The following is an 18,924-nucleotide window of genomic DNA, read 5'->3' on the forward strand; positions in this document are numbered from 1 at the left end:
AAATAAAAAATTACTACAATGTGGTATTATCTCATGCAATCATGCTTATGATATAATCATTCTTGAATTTATAAATTGAATTGAATATAATTGATTTTTTTTTTTGTTATTTATCTAGGTGTTTTCTGTAAATTACATCATCCAATTAAAAAGCTTTTAAAAGATTAAATATTTTATAATGGCAAAATATAATTACAATAAAATAAAAATTGATAGTCTTAATTTAATGTAATAAAATATCATGATTTATTTTCATTTTTAATAAAATTTGAGTATCATACATATGTGCTTAACATATAATTATATTTATAAACAATTGTAAAGACTTCTATCTTTTTGAAATTTAATATTAATAATCATTATAGGAATAATGAAAATTTTATTTTTTTAAATGAAAATTTTAATGAAATTTTATTTGCTTAACCCCTCAGTTTATATTTTTATTGAATTTGACTGAGTCAATATAAAAAAATTACATAAAATTTTCTATTCTTTACTTAAACTTTTCAATTGACCTCACAAAGACATGCGGCTATGCCAGTGGTTGATAGGCATCTCTCCCATATTCTTTACACCATGCAAAAAAGAAACACAAACCTAACAATTTCTATATTCTTTATTCTCACTAGAATTAGACTCGTACTTCATTGTCGGATATTTTTTTATTATATTTTAAATATGAAAGAAGTAAAATTTTTATGTCAAATTTTAATTAATGATAATATATAAATGAATATAAGGGTATTTAATTTTTAATATAAATTATAATTTAATTATATATAAATGTAATTTTTTTACTAAATTAAGATATTAAATAATATTTTTATTAACATTATACATATATAAATATAAATTAAATAAACAATAAAACATATTCTTTTATATATCCCAATGACAGGCAAGGCAACACATTTCAAATCAATCCTGACTTGATTCAAATTATTTAAAAATGCAAAACTTACTCTAATCCTTATTAAAAAAAAAAAAACCACATTAATTGAATCATGATGAATCAAAATCTATCAAATATAGATTTTTTTGTCATCCCTATATACATTGATTTTTTTTTTTTACAAAATTATCTAATAAATAAAATTTTTAAAATAAAAAAATAACAAAAAAGCCAAATAAAACGCTCACAAATTTATTAAATTAAAATATTAAATAATATTTTTAATAAAATATATAAATATAGAATTAAATAAATAATAAAATATTTTTTATATACCATTTTATTATCTTACTCTAAGCCCGAACTTGATTTTAAAAATTTCAATCCAATTATCTTAAATTTAAAAGAAAAAAAGATATCAATTGAATTGAGATAAATTAAAATCTATCGAATATGTGTGATTTTGTCATCTCCGAGAAAAAGAAATGTCACATGAACACACTTTCCTTCCCCTATTCTCTACAAAATAAAGTATTAGATGTGGGATATAAAATTTTGTATCAATATTACCCTACCTTTGTTGTTATTTTCAATAGAGTTAATTACCGTTTTACTATCTGAACTTAGAAAATTGTATAAACTAATACTTAAAAAATAAAATATATACTTTGCACTCTAAATTTTTAAATTATGTATCATGTTAAATCAAACTTTAATCTCAATCATTCAACTTAAATATGACGTTTAACAAATATTATTAAGTTATATGTTCACTACATATATTATCAACATTTTTTATATAAAATAAATATATATATTTTTACCTTAATTGTAAAAAATTGTCTACAATGAATCAATTATTTTTTATCGCTTGACCTCCATATGACATTCACATAAAATTTTTACAAAATATTTAACACTTTTATTTAATAAATAACATGCATATATAAATAACATGTATATATCAAAATTGTACTGATTCTATTACAATATAAACTGATTAAATTAATAATATTAGAATTTGAGCCTAAATGATATATTATTTGAAAATTCAATATGCAAATTGTACATTTTATTTTTTTTAGGTATTAATTTGTATATTTTTTTAAAATTCAGATTCTAAAAGTGTGATTAACTCCTTTCAATGGCAACTGTATTGAAAAATGATCGACATGATTAAACCATTGAAGCACAATTAACAGAGCATGATCATCTACAACCCACATGCTATGATAATGTGTGCACAGAGTGACAACAAAACCTGCATTCTTGAACCAGAATTATAAGCCAAATGAGATGACAACATCCCAAAACCTTAATCTTGCCTAATAACTAGTTCCAGTAACATATCATGCGATTAAGCATTTGCTGAAGTAAAATGCAACTGTAACGCCCTCAATCTCACATTGAAAGAATATGTGGATATGATATGATATATATAAAGATCTAAACCTAAAACTTATGTGATCCCTTTTGTGAAATAAAACCGTGTGACCTTCGAGTCAAAACGGATAATATTTTGCAATTTGAGTGCAGGTTTTCACAGCAACCCATTCACTGCTTCTCTTTTTTCACCTCTCCAACTAGCACACAGCAGTACGGTTTGGATGTTTTCTTTATGTCACAGTGCATACTCAAAAAAACCAGATGGGCAATTTTCTTAAATTATTGGAATCATTTTGTGAAAGATGAGAACCTGAAAGAAATTTGCTGAGTAGAGTCTTATATTCAAGAATGTCGCACCGGCAAATTTTGTTTTTGCCTATTTATCAATGAGGCAAAATCATTAAGGGTTAAAATATTGCAGCCAAAAGAAAATCAAAACCTGAAGGCATACACTTTTTCCTTTTGGCACAGAAGCAAAAAATGCACAGCCTCATTCACTTCCACCAGCAGCCTTTGCTTGGTTCCGAGCTTCTTCTCGCATTGCTGCCTTGACATAAATTTCATAGCAACAACCTGAAACAACCAAAGATTAGACCCTCATACAAGAAGTTTAGCACGTCTGCTTAACTGTTTGTCTTCCTTAAGCAGCAATGCATCAGCTTTTTTTTCCTTCTCCAATTGAGGTTTAGTAAGGCAATTGGCTTAATGTATCCTACTTCTCACCATTTATTCTGAATATTATAGGCCAGCAATTCATGACAGAACTTTCTCACTCAATTGCACACATAAAATGAGCAAAGCTGCAAGTTTAGGAGTATAATTTTCTTCCTTCTTTTTCCAAAGCAAAGGGTTGGGGAAAAAAAAGAAGATATAAACCAAATGGGGAGAGAACTTGAGTATAAATATTCAATGATAAAATGCCACAAAGAAAAATGAAGTTGAACATTCATCACAATTTTGAACACAATAATTTTGTATCAACCCCCCAGACTGTGATATAGCAACCACAATCTTTCTGATCTCATGCAAGGGCCTGTACAGCAAACTCTAGAAATTGCTGAGCTAACTATCTAATCAATCAAATTTATTAAGATTGATTCAACATGCTTTCTTACTTGGTCCACAATTTCTCAATCCCCATTAAAAAAAAAAAAAAAGAAGTGGGGTGGAGCAGCTATTAACACAATGAATTCTTAAAATGTAGCATTGACAAGGTGATGATGCATCACCACATAGGTTGTATACTTTCAAAATTAAGCTTTTAAATGATTTTGTACAAATTTTGTTTCATTTCAAGTTTTTTTTTCCTTCTAAGAAAGAAGGGGAAAGTGAAAATTAAAAACAGAAAAGAACGAAGATTTCCGGTGAGTACAAAAATAGTGTAATGTCCAAATTTACCCAAAATCAATTCAAACCATTATAAATATTAGAGATATATTTGAAGCACCTCAAACAGGATCATAAAGAGTCAAATCCAACTTCTTATGGAGTTATCCACACATAGTAAAACTCATGAACCAATTAATTCAATTTATAGCAAATACTAGCCTTACCTGCTACAACGACAATTGTCAGAACATCCCCAATTCTCTTCAGTCGCCACACATTCTTCTTATAAGATTTAAATCGGCTTAAAGAAGGGTCCTTTGCCAAGAGCTGCAGGGCATGTTCCACATCAAAATAGAACCAACTATGGCACCAGAGTATCACATGTAAGAATATAAAAGAAATCACTAATCACTTCTAGCTCTCTCCCCTCGAAAAAAAACAAGGAAACCGTTTAAATCTTTCTAAGAAATTAATTGCTATTTTCCTAGAGATTAAAGTGAATTATATATTGAATTAACAATTGATATAAAACATTCAGAATGTTTGAATTTTGCTCATACTGAGTGAAGTGAAGAAGACTATCCATCATACCGCATTTTCAGGTTCCGCTTCCTCGAACCGAATCAATCCGCGTTCCACGTAACTCTCCCAATGATCAAGGAGAGTTAAAAGAAAATAATTTTTTGAATATTTCGAAATAAGAAAAATTTCTACTCTTCACTTCATCTATTAATATGAGCTCAATTCAAAATAGATAAATTCCAACCTATAAAGTCCAAAACTCTAGCTTAACAGCACTTTGACTGACCCAGATGATAGAAATGCAACCTTTTTGTCCAATCAATACAAAATTAAAAGAGCAAGACCGAAAAAGGGTATATTTTTATCAGGAAAATTGAACTGGGAAAGATACAGAAAAGGGGAGACTCACAGCTTTCTCACGATCCCCAAGTTCCACGTGAAATGCTCGATTTGGGACAGCCAAGGAACCCTCTGTCTTCTGCTTCAGTAAACAAATTCGGAGAGTTAGATAGAGCTATTAACAAATCAAGCAAAGACCCAATAAATATCAAATTGAATTACTATACATAAATAAAATGTATAAATAATTCTGTACCTGATAAGAAGATCTGAAGTGATTGGCAAGGCTACTTTTTTGAAGGAAAAAGGCCATTCCTTTGAAATTTCGCGGATCAGATTGAAAAAAAAAAAAAAAAAAGAAGCTGGTGGGAAGCAGAAAGCCAATTGGGCTTAATCCTCAAGCGAAAATAATTTAATTCCACGTTTGGTAATTATACCCCTAATGTTTTTCATATTATTGTTTTTAGCCAAAATGTTTTTTCCCCCCTTTACTTTGCTGGCTCTGCGGCTGTACTAACATCAGGGTTCTTGCCATGTGTTTTAGTATCGATGAATATTGAGTTGTCACGTGTATAATTAGCTATGGATTTTTCAAGGTTGTATGGAATTTAAAGTAGAATAGGTTAAGGATCGAGTTAGATTAGGTTTAAATTAAATTTATATTTGATATTAATAATTTATATATTTATTTAAGTTTGATTTGATTTGATATTTTGAGTTTTCAAATTTTTTTAAGTTTGATACAAATTAAAAACATAAATCTCAAACTCATTTTATTAAATTTAATTTATATAATAAAAAAAATTTTAAAATTTTTTTTTAAAATAAAAAAAAATATATTTTATATAATTATACTATTTTAATTTTTATTTTATTTGGGTTTAATCGAGTTCAAATTTTAATTTTTTTAATCTAAAACTTAACTTAAAATTATACGGATCTAAAAATTATATTCAAATCTGTTTAATAAAATTTAATTTTTTATTTAAATTCTCTTAAAATTTAAAAAGATCTTCAAATTTGAATGAATTACTCGATCTTTAAACAGATCTATTTTGAAATAACATGGTATATTCACAAGATCACTTTCTAATGATCTTTTCCTAGGTTTCATCATTATTATCATTATTTTTTATCTATATATGCATGTTTCTCCCAATTTTCATTCATTTAATTGATTTTTTATTAGCATTTTTTCTTAAAGGAAAGTGGGTGTTTGATTTGTTATCAATTGTTTTTTATGCGATTTAAGTATTAGATTCAGGCAATATAGGAAGCAACTTTAGACACCATAACATTCTAGGCAATATAAGAGGCAATTACAAACAACATAACATCCAGAAAGGAAAATAAGATGATGAACAACAATCACCTCAAAATTAGAAGATTAAAATGCTTTATGATGGAAATTGTCTACCTTGCATGTGTGAGGAATATTTTGAAAATGGTTATTGCAGGAATTTCTTTGACTAATAACACAATACTCCATATATATATATATATATATTTGCTTATGATATATTTGGTGTTCATTAGGTTCTTCTTTCTGTATGCTATTTTATAGATACTTGATTTTGAATACTAATATTTTATATTTTAAATTTTTATAAAATTATTAAAGTTGAAAATAAATCAGAACAACTAATAAATTTATTTAAGTGAAAGTTACTTTACAAAATAACTATTCATAGAACAACTTTTTCACATAACAGTTATTCATAGAATAACTATTCAAAAAACAACTCCTTCATGGAACAACATTTTCATGGAATAGCTATTTTTGGAACAACTTCCTCAAAGAATAAAACCAATATTTTTACCAAAACTCTTTCACTAAAAGTTATTTCACTAACAATTATTCCACAAAATACATTTTACCAAATGTTACTTCATCAAATAAAAAAGTAAAAATAGCATCGAAATATGGTAAGGTTCTTAGGTTAATTCCACTATTAGGATGTTAAGGAGGGTCAAGCTTGGTAGATCAAATATGAAGGTAGTTCAGATATCTTCTCTTAGCTCTTTTCTGAAGTATGTACACTTATCCCTTTCTTTCAGAACATATAATGAACTTCTATGTTCATTATGTCTATCATAAGAAGTTAATTAAACTCGCATTAATCAATACATTAAAACCTTTTGTAGCAGCCAATTCTCCCATTATTCACCATTATTCATATTTAATATATTAACACCTTTTATAATTATCAATTTCACCATTATTACTATTTCAATACTCAATACATGTAACTCTTATTCTTGAAATCTATAAATAAGAGTTTCTACAATTCATTTAGGGGATTTTTGGAGACTTTTGACAAATGTATTTAATTCTCCCTGTAATTTTCTCTTCTTAAATCTTTTTCTCAGCCTTATTCTCTTCTCTACTCAGCCTTACATCACCACCTACCACCACCTACTGCTACACTCAATACTTTAAAGTTTGCTCCAATCTCTCTTTGCTGTCCTTCGGCACATCCTGTTCCACTTGTTTGCTAAGAAGTTCACCTTGCTATGAAAGTAATTTGCATATGAAATGCTTAAAACTTTTTGAAAATAATTGAGCAAAAATGCATATGATGAGACAAATCTAAAAGAATAGTTAATTTCAAATTTGGAAATTTTCTTAAAAAAATATCTTTCTAAAGGAAATGAAACATCTTAAATCTTACTATTTCATTAAATTTATGTAAATGTTCTTCCAATAAACACTTTGTCGCCTTGCACTACTTTCATCACTATTAGATATAAAATGTTTCAAAGAAAAAATCAATCATTGTAGTCTAGCATCACTCTTATTTATAAACTCTTTTTAAAAAAAGTTAGATGTTATGGTCATTTAAACATTTTCTATAACTTTCTTTCATAAAGAGAAAATTTTTTGCTACTCTCATACAAGTTCTTCTTGAAATCCAGTTGATTATTATGCTATTTTCTGCTACTACATTATCTTTATATACAGAAACTTAAAAAAAAAAAAAAAAGGTTGAGAATTGAAGTATTTTATATTATTTTTTTTTATCACTACTTTACTCTTATATGCAAGTTCTTAAAAAATTTGACAATTGAAATATTTTTCATACTTTTTATTGTGTAAAACTTATTGTGCAACATCTTAAGAAATGTCATATTATTAATCTAAAAAATGTTTCACTTATACTTGATACTTGTGTGTCACTTCAAGAATTTTTTTTTAAAAAAGCTTATTTCTTGTATTATTTTGACAAATGACTCTTAAAAAATGTTTCTTATTCAATATCTTTTTTTTTTTTAACATAAGGTCCCCTATCATTGATTTAAACTTGCAATATCCATTAGTATAACTAAAGTTATAGAATCCAAAAAATCCTCGACCTAAAGTCTATCGCTAGCTAGCTACAAACTATACTGTGTAAGTGAATGAGCTACCTCATTTCCTTCTCTCATCCTGTGTTCTATCAAGCATGTATCAAACTTCTTTACTCATCCCCTACCATTATGAATAATTAGACCTATGTTGGATAACACCTCATCCTCTTTTTTTCAAATAGTTTGTAACTATCCAAGAAACTCTTTTAAGCACAATATTCCTACTTACAATATCTTATGTGTAATTTTCAAGTATTGCTTCTTTCATATTCTCACACAACATCATAAAAAAATCATTTTTAAAAAACGTTTTGCTACTCATTTTACTTCACACTACACAATATTTCTTAAAAAGAGCATTCATGTATTATTCTAAAAGTTTTTATCATAAGAAATTTTTCATAAAGCATCCCAAAAAAGTGTTTTTCAAATGTTACTCTAAAGAGCATTTCTTACTTTTTCTCTCATTGTACTCTCATGATATTTTAATAAGTACTCTTGTTTGAATTGAAGTTTTCAACAAAAAGACGCTCAGAAAGGCCAAATGAAAGCTTGAATTTAGATAAGTGGTAAGATGTGCAAAGATTGGGATAGTCCTAGGAGCTACCCATCCTTTTAAGGATCTTATAACCTCAACAAGTGAGGATTCGAAGTTAGTTGTAGAAAAGATAGGCAAAAAAAAAAACATAGAGGTAACAGGTTTGACGAGATTTTGAATAATGAGGTTGGTAGAATCTTCAAGTTCTTTAAGATCCATGTCCTTAGTTTCATTATTATGAGAATAATCGACCTTCGAATCAGACTCAAATTGACCAGATAGATATGATCTATAGATTTGTAGGAGGTATTTGTGCCAAGCTCCAACCTCATAATGTTCTTGGAAAAGTAAAAAAGTAGGGCAGTTAAAGGCAAAGGTAAGGGTGTGTTTCCTATGTTTACATTTCGACGCGCAAGTCAAAAAGATTCAGGTCAAAAAGAAAAAAAAAAAAGAAAGAAAGTGAGTAAAATGGACTTGCCTTCATGGTGCTTAAACTTTCGCATTTATAAGTAACCTATGGGGGACCATCAGGGGATAATAAAAATAGTACCAAACTTATGTGGCACTGAGTATGTTAGATCGATCTGACATGTTAGGTCGACACAAATGACAAAAATAATCTTGGTTGTTTACTAAAAGCTTCATAGAGGAAAAAATATCACTATATCTTTTTGACCATCAAATATCTCTAACATTTTGTCCTCCACCAAGCGCTCTAAGTATCAAATTGCCTAATGTATGATCGACACCTCTAGTGTAGGGCAAGTTGGCAAAAAGAGATAACTTGAAAGTTTAATTTTTTGAAATTGACATTATAAAGAGAGGTTAGTCTTAAAGGATGACTGGCCTTAAGCCACGATTTGACCTTATGGTTATTTGATCTTGCATGTGTATCTTAGGTTGAGTGCATAGCCAGCTTAAAGGTTACCAAGGTGATAATTGTTCGGAACGATTCAAGGTTAGTGCTAAAGTTTGTTTGGCCATGGTGAGATTTGTATTTTATTTTAAAAACTTGGATTTGACCTCCACTTTGGACTTTGACGATGAATCGGTCTCTCGATTTGACTAAAATAGTCATTTAATTTAGTTGATCCGACTTGAGGCTCGTTTAGTTAGGCCGGTCTAATAGCATTAAATGAGGAAAGAGGTAGCTTGAGTGAAAAAATTTAAAATAAAAAAATAAAAAGACATCTTTCCACTTTTGATATGACATACGACGCGACCTGTGTCATTTATCTGATTTGTAGCATGTCTATATAAAAAGTCGTTAAGACTTTAATTTTTTACCTTTTTACTTTTTTGCTTTCAATCCAACTAAACTTTTTGATTTCAAAAGCTTTTTTATCTTTAAAGTTTTTTTTTCATTTTCTTTAGTGCGTATTCTTAACCATGTCTTTTACTATAAGTTTTAGGAAGGTCGAAAGTTACTAAGTAGAACTAAGGGGAGGTCAACGCATGTAGTAAGATGATAATCTGATCCTACCAATTATCAGGGGCTGTAATTATGAGAGGATAACCTACTGGTTCAATCTGATGTCCAAAGAAAGGTAACGATGAAATAAAGAAAATGCTCAGGCAAAAGAGAAATGGATTCTGAACACGGAAGAGCTATGTGCTCAAATTGACTTTGACTTATAAAATCCACCACCTTTTTTTATTTCTCAAGTTAGTCCATCTTTAATGGTTGACCTTTTTTCATCCTTGGTTATTCTTCTTTCTGGTCTTCAATCTCATCAACTTTCTTCTTTTGTTACTATCCCCTTATCGATGATTCCATTATCACTTCCATCCCTCTTCAATCAATTTTTGTTGATATCTTTTTCTCTCCTAATGGGTTTCTATCTCATTATTCTTCTTTCGAGATTGAGTTGCTCTCAACCACTACTCCATCTTAGAATCCTACTTTTACTCAAAAGTTAGAGTCTTCTAGTAGTGAAGATTATGATGATGAGGGTTTCAAAAAGGAACAAAAAAAAAAGGTACCTTGGTAAGAGAAAGTGATGGCAAGAAAAAGAACCATGTGGTGCAGGATAAACTCATCGAAGTCCTTATATATACTTCTTATGACCTCAACATGATCCTCACGAATGTGATGAGTAAACTAAAGGGTAAGGCAAATCCTAAAGACCGTTCTAATATGTGTTAAGCTAATTATGTTTGTGCTTTGGGTACAATTTTTCTTTTTTCTAGAGAGAGTTATAGTATAATAATGCCAAACTCCTCAAATTGAGTCATTGATAAACTGAAGACATATTGGCTCTACATGTATAGAGATTCCTTTATGGCCAATTTGAGGTTCCCACTTCATCCCTTATTTGTTTCAATTTTTAATTTGTATAATTTGATTATCACTCAGCTTACTCTTAATTTTATATGGTACATAATAACCTTCATCATTTTTTACCAACACTTAAATATTCTTCTTTCTCTCTCTATTTAGAGAATTTTTTTCTTTTAAAAAATATCCTAACGATAGTAAGTGGTACTACATAATAGCTCAACCTAATAAGAAATTACTTATCGATTGCCTAAACTTAAAAAAATTTAGAAGTTGCTCTTCTTTTGTCATAAAAAATAAAAAATAAATAAAGATGGTGAGTCCAGGGTTGAGGCTACTCCTAAGGTTGAGGTCTAGAAAATAAAGAGTATGTCTGGCTCTTTCATAAACACATCAGTGGCCCTCTCCATCTTGGATCAATTAGATCAGGATAAAATTTTAGAATATACCTAAAAGGTGGAGGTCGTCATTGATGCCTACTAGCTGACCTCCTTAGAAGTAATAAACAAGACGATGTATTGGGGTAGGTTTAAGGTAATATCGTAGGATTTTATTTTAACTTAATTTTTATCTAACTGTTAGCTTAATTTTATAGAGATCGCTAGCGAATATAACTTTAACTTTGGGCTGTACCAATACACCCCTAGGCCCAAAAGGGCTAAAAGAAAATTCAGCTTAAGGCCTCATTTCGCAGGGGAGAAAAGGTGGTCAATACCTCAATTCATCGCTCTTTCAAAGGTCAAAAAATAAAAGCCAAGGTCGGTAGGGACCTATCTTCAACCTCAACATTAACACATTTTCCTCATACCAAAAATCCACGTATGGAAACCTCTTCTTCCACCCTAAAGAACCCTAGTGCTAAAGTGTTAAAGCCTAGCTTGAAAAAGATCTCCATCAGTTTTAGTACATTTTTATTGATGACCCCATCACCAATTGACTGTGGCAAGGAGATTCAGCAAAGTTATGGTCTTTTATCTTGGTAAATATTGACTGATTTTAGCTTTATTTTATTAGTATTCTTTATTTTTCTAAGTTTGAGGTCATTATATACAGTTTAATAGAAATTTTCCCTTCAAGGCCTATAAACACTGGTGAAGCCCTTCACTATGCCTACCTCACAATGATCACCTGCTGAGGGTTAAGAAGAACATGGCTACCTTAGCTGAAGAACACCAAAAGAGCTCAAACACATTGAGTAATGCCCAATTTAGTCTCAATGCATCCCATAAAAAGAAAGCTAAGCAAGGAAAAATAATTAATGAGCTGACAACAAAGATAAAGACCATCCTAATTGACAGAGCCTTAGTTGACTCAATGAAAGAGCAAGCCAAGCTCAAACTCAATGACTCTCAGGCTAAGATAGCTAAGGTTAGGTTCCAACTCGAGGCTAAGGAAAGGAGAAAAGAGGAAGACCTAAACAAGAAAATGATGAAAGAGTTCAGGTCTTCTAATAAATGCTTTCAGATAAAAATGAAGTTTTTTAGGAAGAACATGTTTGATGCCTTCTATCTAGCCAATAATGAGGTGAAGTTTAAGTTCTCTACTCTTAACCTCGACCTTTTTTATATTGATATCAACAATATCAAATTGAGAACTCATCCAAATCAACCTAAAGAAGATGAAGAAAAAAGAATGATGAGGATGAGGCTTTGAAGGTCAAGCTAAAGGCGACTTTGGGGCTCGACCATGAGATGAAAAAGGCTGAAAAGGGTAAGGTCATCGCTATTGCTTCTGCTGATAAAGATGCTACCCCTACTGTAACTATTACTGACATTATGGATGAATAATTCTTTTAACTTTTTTTGTAAATTTTTATTAATGTATAAAGATGATTTTTTTGTAACAACCTTAGGTAAGGATGATTTGCCTAACAAACAACTAATGTACTTATCAGAAATGAAATAAAGAAAAATTTATGCTTAGTTCAATCTAAGTCTTAGCTCAATTTTATTATGATTTTTTCTTCATTTGCACAAGTTTAAACACAGTTAATTGAAGAAATTTAAATTAAAGATTTAAGTGATCACTTAGATTAAATTAACCTAAGAATCCATTAAAGTCGTAGGTCAAATTTTGTTAGATTGATGGATGTGAGCTCATTAAACATAATTTGATTTCTATATTCAATTACAAAAAACATGTATGAGCTCAGTTTAGATCAAGCTACTAATAATAGACCTTTAAATTATCTGTGTTTTACATCATTGAGATGATGTCGCCATTCAAGTCATGTAGTTTATAGGTTGCATCATGGACAATCTTTTTAACAACATATGGTCCTTCCTATGTCAGGGCTAATTTGCCATATTAGTAATACACTCCTAAAGTTTTTATTTTTCTAAGTACTAGGTTACCCTTTTCGATATGTTTATGTCGAACCTTTTATTATAATAATTAGTCACTTTTTACTGATAAACTGCTATCCATGTTAAGGTTATGTCTTTTTATTCTTTGATGAAGTTAAGGTCGACTTTAAATGCTTCTTTATTTCTTTCTTCTAATCATAGTTTGACTCTTAAGCTCAAAAAGTCAATTTTAACATATACCATAGCTTTTGTAGCAAATGCCAAATGGAATAAGGTTTCACCAGTAGGTATTTTCATGGTTGTTCTCCAGGCCTATAGCACTCTTAGTAGGTTATGAACCTATTTCGCTTTTGTTGCATCGAGTCTCTTCTTCAAAGCTTCTAATATTATTTTGTTTACAGCTTTAGCCTATCCGTTAGATTGAGAGTGGACAACTAATGTGAACTTAAGGTCAATGTGAAGGTTTGAATACTATTTTTTAAATCTCAAGTTTTTTAATTATTTGTCATTGTCTACTATTATAAATCGAGGTAAGCTAAATCTACAAACTATGTTTTTCCACATAAATTTCTTAACTTAGGCCTCTGAAATGGTAGCGAAGGCTTCAGCTTCGAGCCATTTTGTAAAGTAATCTACTTTCACTAGAAAAAAATCTTCTCTGACTTGGCCAAGGTGAATGGTCCGAGGATGTCTAATTCCCTATGCATAAAGGCATATGGACTGATGATACAAGCTTAATCAAAGGGAGATGTTGCATATAAGGAAATCTTTGGTACTTGTCACATTTCATTACTAGTTTGGTTGTATCCTTTCCAATGATAGGCTAATAATAACCTTGCTAAAGCACTTTATAGGCCAATAATCGAGGTTCAAGATGGCTTTCACATATTCTTTCATGGATTTTTCGTAAGATGTAGTTTGCCTTTTTCTCATCAACATATCTTGAGTAAGGTAGGCTAAAAGATTTTTTGTATAATTTTTCTTCAATCATTGTATACCGAAGGGCCTTTTTCATCAATGCCTTAGCTTGGATTCATTTTTTAAGTAGTGCTCTCATGGTCAAATACGCTTTGATTGGCATAATCTAAGTTTTTTTCTCTATGATCTATCTTTTGAGTTTATCTTTAATATTTTTATGTGTTAGCATTTTTACCAAAACTCGGTATGAGTTTTTCATTGTTATTCCCGAAGTCAACTTAAACAAAAAGTCTACTAGTGAATTCCCCAACCTTAGTATATTTTTTATCTTGGCTTTCTTAAAGCCAGCCACTAAGGCCAATACTTTTTCAAGGTATTTTTTAATGCCATCTTCTTGAGCTCTAAAGTTTTCATTTATTTGACTAACAAACAGTTAGGAATTATTGTATGCAATTAAGCATTGAACGTTTAGCTTAGTTGCCAACTTTAAACTAACTATCAATGCCTTATATTCTACTTCATTGTTGGATACCCTAAATTTAAATATTAAAGTGTATAGGTATTGTAGCCCTTTTGGGCTTATCAAAATAAGGTCAGCTCTTCTATTATAACTCGTGATCGATCCATTAATGTAGAGTTTCCAATCATCTTTATCTTGAGTTTTCTCTTTTTTCTTGGATTGTCTTTTAGGGTGTAGCAAGGTAAGTTCTACAATAAACTCTGTCAATACTTACGATTTTAGGGTTGACCTAGGTAATATATATAGGCTGAATTTGTTAAGCTCCACCATCCATTTAATTAGTCTTCTCGACATTTTTAACTTCTGTAAAACCTATCTTAGTGATTGGTCAATCAATACATAGATTGTGTAGGCTTGAAAATATGGCCTGAGTTTTTTAACCGAGATTATAATGGCATAAGCTAGCTTTTCTATGCTATTTTAGTTAATTTTTGGCCTTGTCAATGCCTTGCTTATAAAATAGACTGATCTTTATTTCTTTTTTTCCTCTCAGATTAAGATCGAGTGATGGCCTAGTCTATGCTGGCTACATATAAGTATAAGATTTCCCCAAGTCTTGGCTTGGATAAAATAAATAGATATGATAAAAACTTTTTGAGTCATTCAAAAACTTTTTGGCACTGAAGGATTCACCTAAAGTCGGAGATGTTTTTAAGGATTTTAAAGAATGGTAGATATCTTTCTGCCAACCTGGACATGAATCGGCTCAGGATAGTTATTCTATTAGTTAGCCTCTATACTTTTTTTATCAAAGTCGATGCCTTCATGTTCAGAATCGTCTGAGCCTTTTTTTAGTTTGCCTTTATCCTTTTTTTATTGATCATATAATCGAAAAACTTACTCGATGTGACCCCAAAAGCACATTTGTTCAGATTAAACCTTATAGTATACTTTTTCAAGGTGTTGAAGATCTCTCTAAAGTCTTTTAAGTGCTCGATCAAGCTCTTACTCTTAACGATCATATCCTCTACATATACTTCAATGTTACAACCAATCTGATTTTTAAACACCTTGTTTACCAGCCATTGGTAAGTTATCCCTGTATTTTTTAATCCAAAAAGCATTACTTTGTAACAGTAAAAGCCTTTTTTAGTAATAAAAGCTATCTTTTTTTTATCATTTTATATCATTTTGATTTACTTGTAACCAGAATAGGCATCTATAAAACTGAGAAGGCCATGCTTGACGCTATCATCCATTAGCTAATCTATGCTAGGGAGAGGAAAGTTGTCTTTTAAACAAGCTTTGTTCAGGTCGATAATGTCGACACACATTTTATTTTTTTCACTGTGCTTTTTGACCATGACCACATTAGCTATCCATTTAAGATAGTAGACCTCTCTGATGAAGCCTACTCGTAATAATTTGTCGTCTTCCTTTTTGATAGCCTATTATCTTTTTGGGGTAAATATTTTCTTCTTTTTTCGAACTAGTTTTACCTCGAGATTAATGTGTAACTTATGAACCATCACTTTAGTATCAATACCAGGCATATCGAATGGTGTCTAAACGAATAGGTCAGTATTATCTTTCATGAGTTGAATTAACTGATCTTTATGTTTAAGCTTAGCTTCAATCTGCATGTATTTTTGAGAGATGCTATCTCAAAATGAAACTGTTATGAGGTCTTCAGTCGACTCAAGTTAATTTTTATCTGAGTCTGATCTTTGATCAATTATCTCTTTTTGTTCAATTAAGCCGAATCATTTCTTATAAAAATAGATCTTGACATGATGATCAGTATACTGTAAATAACTTGTTGAATATGTATTAGTGAATTAGTGTGTATTTTTCATTTCATACTATATTTTGGTTGGAGTATTAACTTGGCCCAAATGACATATGGTTGTTTACGTCGATTTAAAAGCTTAGTCGTCTTAAGTGTTAACTTAAAAATTTTAAATTCAAAAAATAGAGCAAAAGTTTTCTTTTGTTAGAGTTTAAAAGCTCAAAACGACTTAAGAGTAGGCTTCTGTCAGGTCGTCTTACATTCTGTACTCTTGTTGGTGACTTTTTGCTTTTCGTCAGTTTTTGATAATTTTCATTCTTTGCTTTTGACTTTAATTTTTGTAAAACTATCCATCTGTTTCCCAATCCTGCCTTTCATTATTGTAACATAACACTACTGTGCCATGAACTGGTCTTCTTAAACCTCTCCAACATCACTAGGTGTTGGGAATTTCACTTTCAAATGGGAAACTAAGCCTAAAAGTTGCATAATAGACTAGCTAGGTTGGCCTAATATCATATTATAAGCTAATGGAACGTCTACAACCATGAATTTTATAATCAAAGTGATAGTCTTCAGTTCGATCCCTAAGGAGATTGAAAGCTTGATGGTTTTTTTTTTACTAGTACCTATTCATTCCTAAACCCTACAAATGTTGTGGTGACCAACCTTAACTGATCTTTACTAATTCTCATTTTTTTCATACAGTCATAGTATATGATGTCGGTTGAACTTTTATTATCAAATAGGATTCTTTTAACTATATAGTTGTATACTAAAGTCGTGATTACTATAGCATCATTGTGTAGGTTTTGGATTCCTTCAAGATCTTTCGAGCTAAATAAAATCAGCTCATCTTTTTAGTTTTTTTTCTTTTTTTATCAAGGTACCTTTTGTCATAACCATGCCTGGTTTAAACTTTCTATTGGCAGAGGTGGAGCTACCCTTAGCGATTATATTAATCACCCTAGCAATTGGTCTATTATTATCTGTTTGGACCTCTTCTTGAATCAACTTGTCTTTTTAAACTTTTTTTCTTTTATGTTCTGCTCTTTCTTCTTTATTCGAATAGGCACTTTTCAATCTTACCTGTAGTCAATTCTAGGTTAGTCTTGTTTTTTCTATCCCATTAATCTTTTCAGTTGACTTTTTCTTATTAGAGCTTCAATTTCATTTTTTAGGTCAATGCAATATTTAATGTTATGACCTATATCTCTATGAAAGGCATATCTTTTGGTCACAACCTTTCTTGTATTTTGTCTTAGTGGTATTAGCCATTAGAGGTTAGGATTTCTTTCAATTTGCATCAAAATCCTCTATCGAAAGGTATTTAGTGTAGTATAGCTTCTTTTTTCATTAAGGCTTTTAGCCTTATGTCATCTCTTTCTTGATATAGGATCGTAGAAAATTTTGCCTTTCTTATGCCAATAAGGGAAGATAAGCCTTTCTCACCTCGATCGCCAAAAAGGAAGGATATATCTCTCTCACCTCGATTAGATTTTATTATAGCTTCAGTGTTTATGTAATTTTTGGCTATAAGTAAGACGTTGGCTAAGGTTTTAGGCAATTCTAATGATAAAGTTAACTTCAGATGGTACTCTTTATCATAGAGTCTACTTGTCAGGGTAACAATAACAATCGTTTGCTCTAGATCTATAACCTATAGAACTTCTACATTAAAACATGTAACGTAGTTTTTTAGAGATTCATTCTGACCTTGGTGGATCAACATCAAACTCAAAGCAGTCTTTTTCACTCTTCTACTACTAACAAATCGAGATAAAAAAAAGTGGTTGAGCTCTTTGAACATCATGATTGACCTCAATTTCAAGCTGTTGTATTAGGACTAAGCTACGTCCTTCAATGTAGTAGCTAGGCCTTTGCATATCAGAGCCTTATTCACCCTCTGCATCATCAAGTTAGTTTTATAAAGTTTCAAATGATCGAATAGGTCGGAAGTACCATCGTAGGTTGCCAAGGTCAACATTTTAAACCCTTTATGAGGCATGGCTTTATCAATTTGTTCAATGGAATGTGAGGTCTTTGAGAACTTGAGCTCATCCTTAAAAGCTACTACTTTCATTTTTAACCCTTTTTTTCATGGCTTACTCCGAGCTTCTAAATCTTTGTTCAATTAAGGTTCAGGATTTATTTATTTGGATTTTTGGGTCATAGTCTATGTTTAATTGTGGCTAGGATGGATAATGGTGGGCTGAAGTTGTGTGCTCTTATTCTCTAAAAGTTGAAGAGGCTTTTACCTCTTGGTAGCTCAATTGTCTAATAGCAGCTTTTTAACCTAGGGTGATTAAGTTAGGCCCTTTTGAAACCTAGGGTGCGATTATGATTTGAAAAATCTACTTGAAAGCTTGTATTTGTTCGATTAGGGCTTGAAATTGTTTCATGGTCAAACCCGCCTATAGTTGGGTCAGTTAAACAGAATGCTGACTATGATGGATTTTTGTTTTAGCTGAAATGGCTGTCTTTCACTCCTCTAAGGTTCTTTTCCTTGACGGCATTGCTTTATGCTCAACTAATGAAAGAAAAGGTCCCATACCTAGCGTGCCAAATGTTTGTGCTAAGCTTTGACCTCGGGTGTTCCTAGAAAGGTAGAAGAGTGGGATGGTTAAAGGCAAAGGAAAGGTGTGTTCCCTATGTTTGCACTTTGACGTGTAAGTCAGAAATATTCAGGTCAAAAAGTGTTAGCCTTGAATTGATTCTTATTTTGAAATGACAAAATATTAAGCTAAATAAGCTTGATCAAGATTTTGAAAAAAATTTATTTGGTACATATTTTTAAGTTTTATATTTTGGTACTAAAA

At 30.5% G+C, this 18,924-nt stretch overlaps 1 protein-coding gene across 1 annotated transcript; it reads right to left on the reverse strand.

The window, feature by feature from the left end:
- Positions 1 to 2,589: 2,589 nt before the first annotated feature.
- Positions 2,590 to 4,980, reverse strand: LOC111312003 (succinate dehydrogenase subunit 7A, mitochondrial-like). The gene is made up of 4 exons (XM_022911905.2): positions 4,725 to 4,980; positions 4,539 to 4,607; positions 3,832 to 3,934; positions 2,590 to 2,851 (listed from the first exon to the last, which is right to left on the reverse strand). The coding sequence occupies exons 1-4, from the start codon at positions 4,779 to 4,781 to the stop codon at positions 2,769 to 2,771; spliced, it is 312 nt and encodes a 103-aa protein (XP_022767640.1). The 5' UTR covers positions 4,782 to 4,980; the 3' UTR covers positions 2,590 to 2,768.
- Positions 4,981 to 18,924: the final 13,944 nt, after the last annotated feature.

The sequence above is a fragment of the Durio zibethinus genome, chromosome 9, assembly GCF_047325235.1.
Source record: "Durio zibethinus cultivar Kanyao isolate XHJ-2024 chromosome 9, ASM4732523v1, whole genome shotgun sequence".
NCBI lineage: Eukaryota > Viridiplantae > Streptophyta > Magnoliopsida > Malvales > Malvaceae > Durio > Durio zibethinus.

Bases quoted from the DNA above. Each gene is read 5' to 3' on its own strand.
- LOC111312003 (XM_022911905.2), bottom strand. From the start codon at position 4,781: ATGGCCTTTTTCCTTCAAAAAAGTAGCCTTGCCAATCACTTCAGATCT. The intron at 3,935-4,538 runs GTGAGTCTCCCC...CATGCCCTGCAG, and splicing joins TTGGGGATCGTGAGAAAGCT to CTCTTGGCAAAGGACCCTTC. The intron at 2,852-3,831 runs GTAAGGCTAGTA...TGGTTGTTTCAG, and splicing joins GACAATTGTCGTTGTAGCAG to GTTGTTGCTATGAAATTTAT.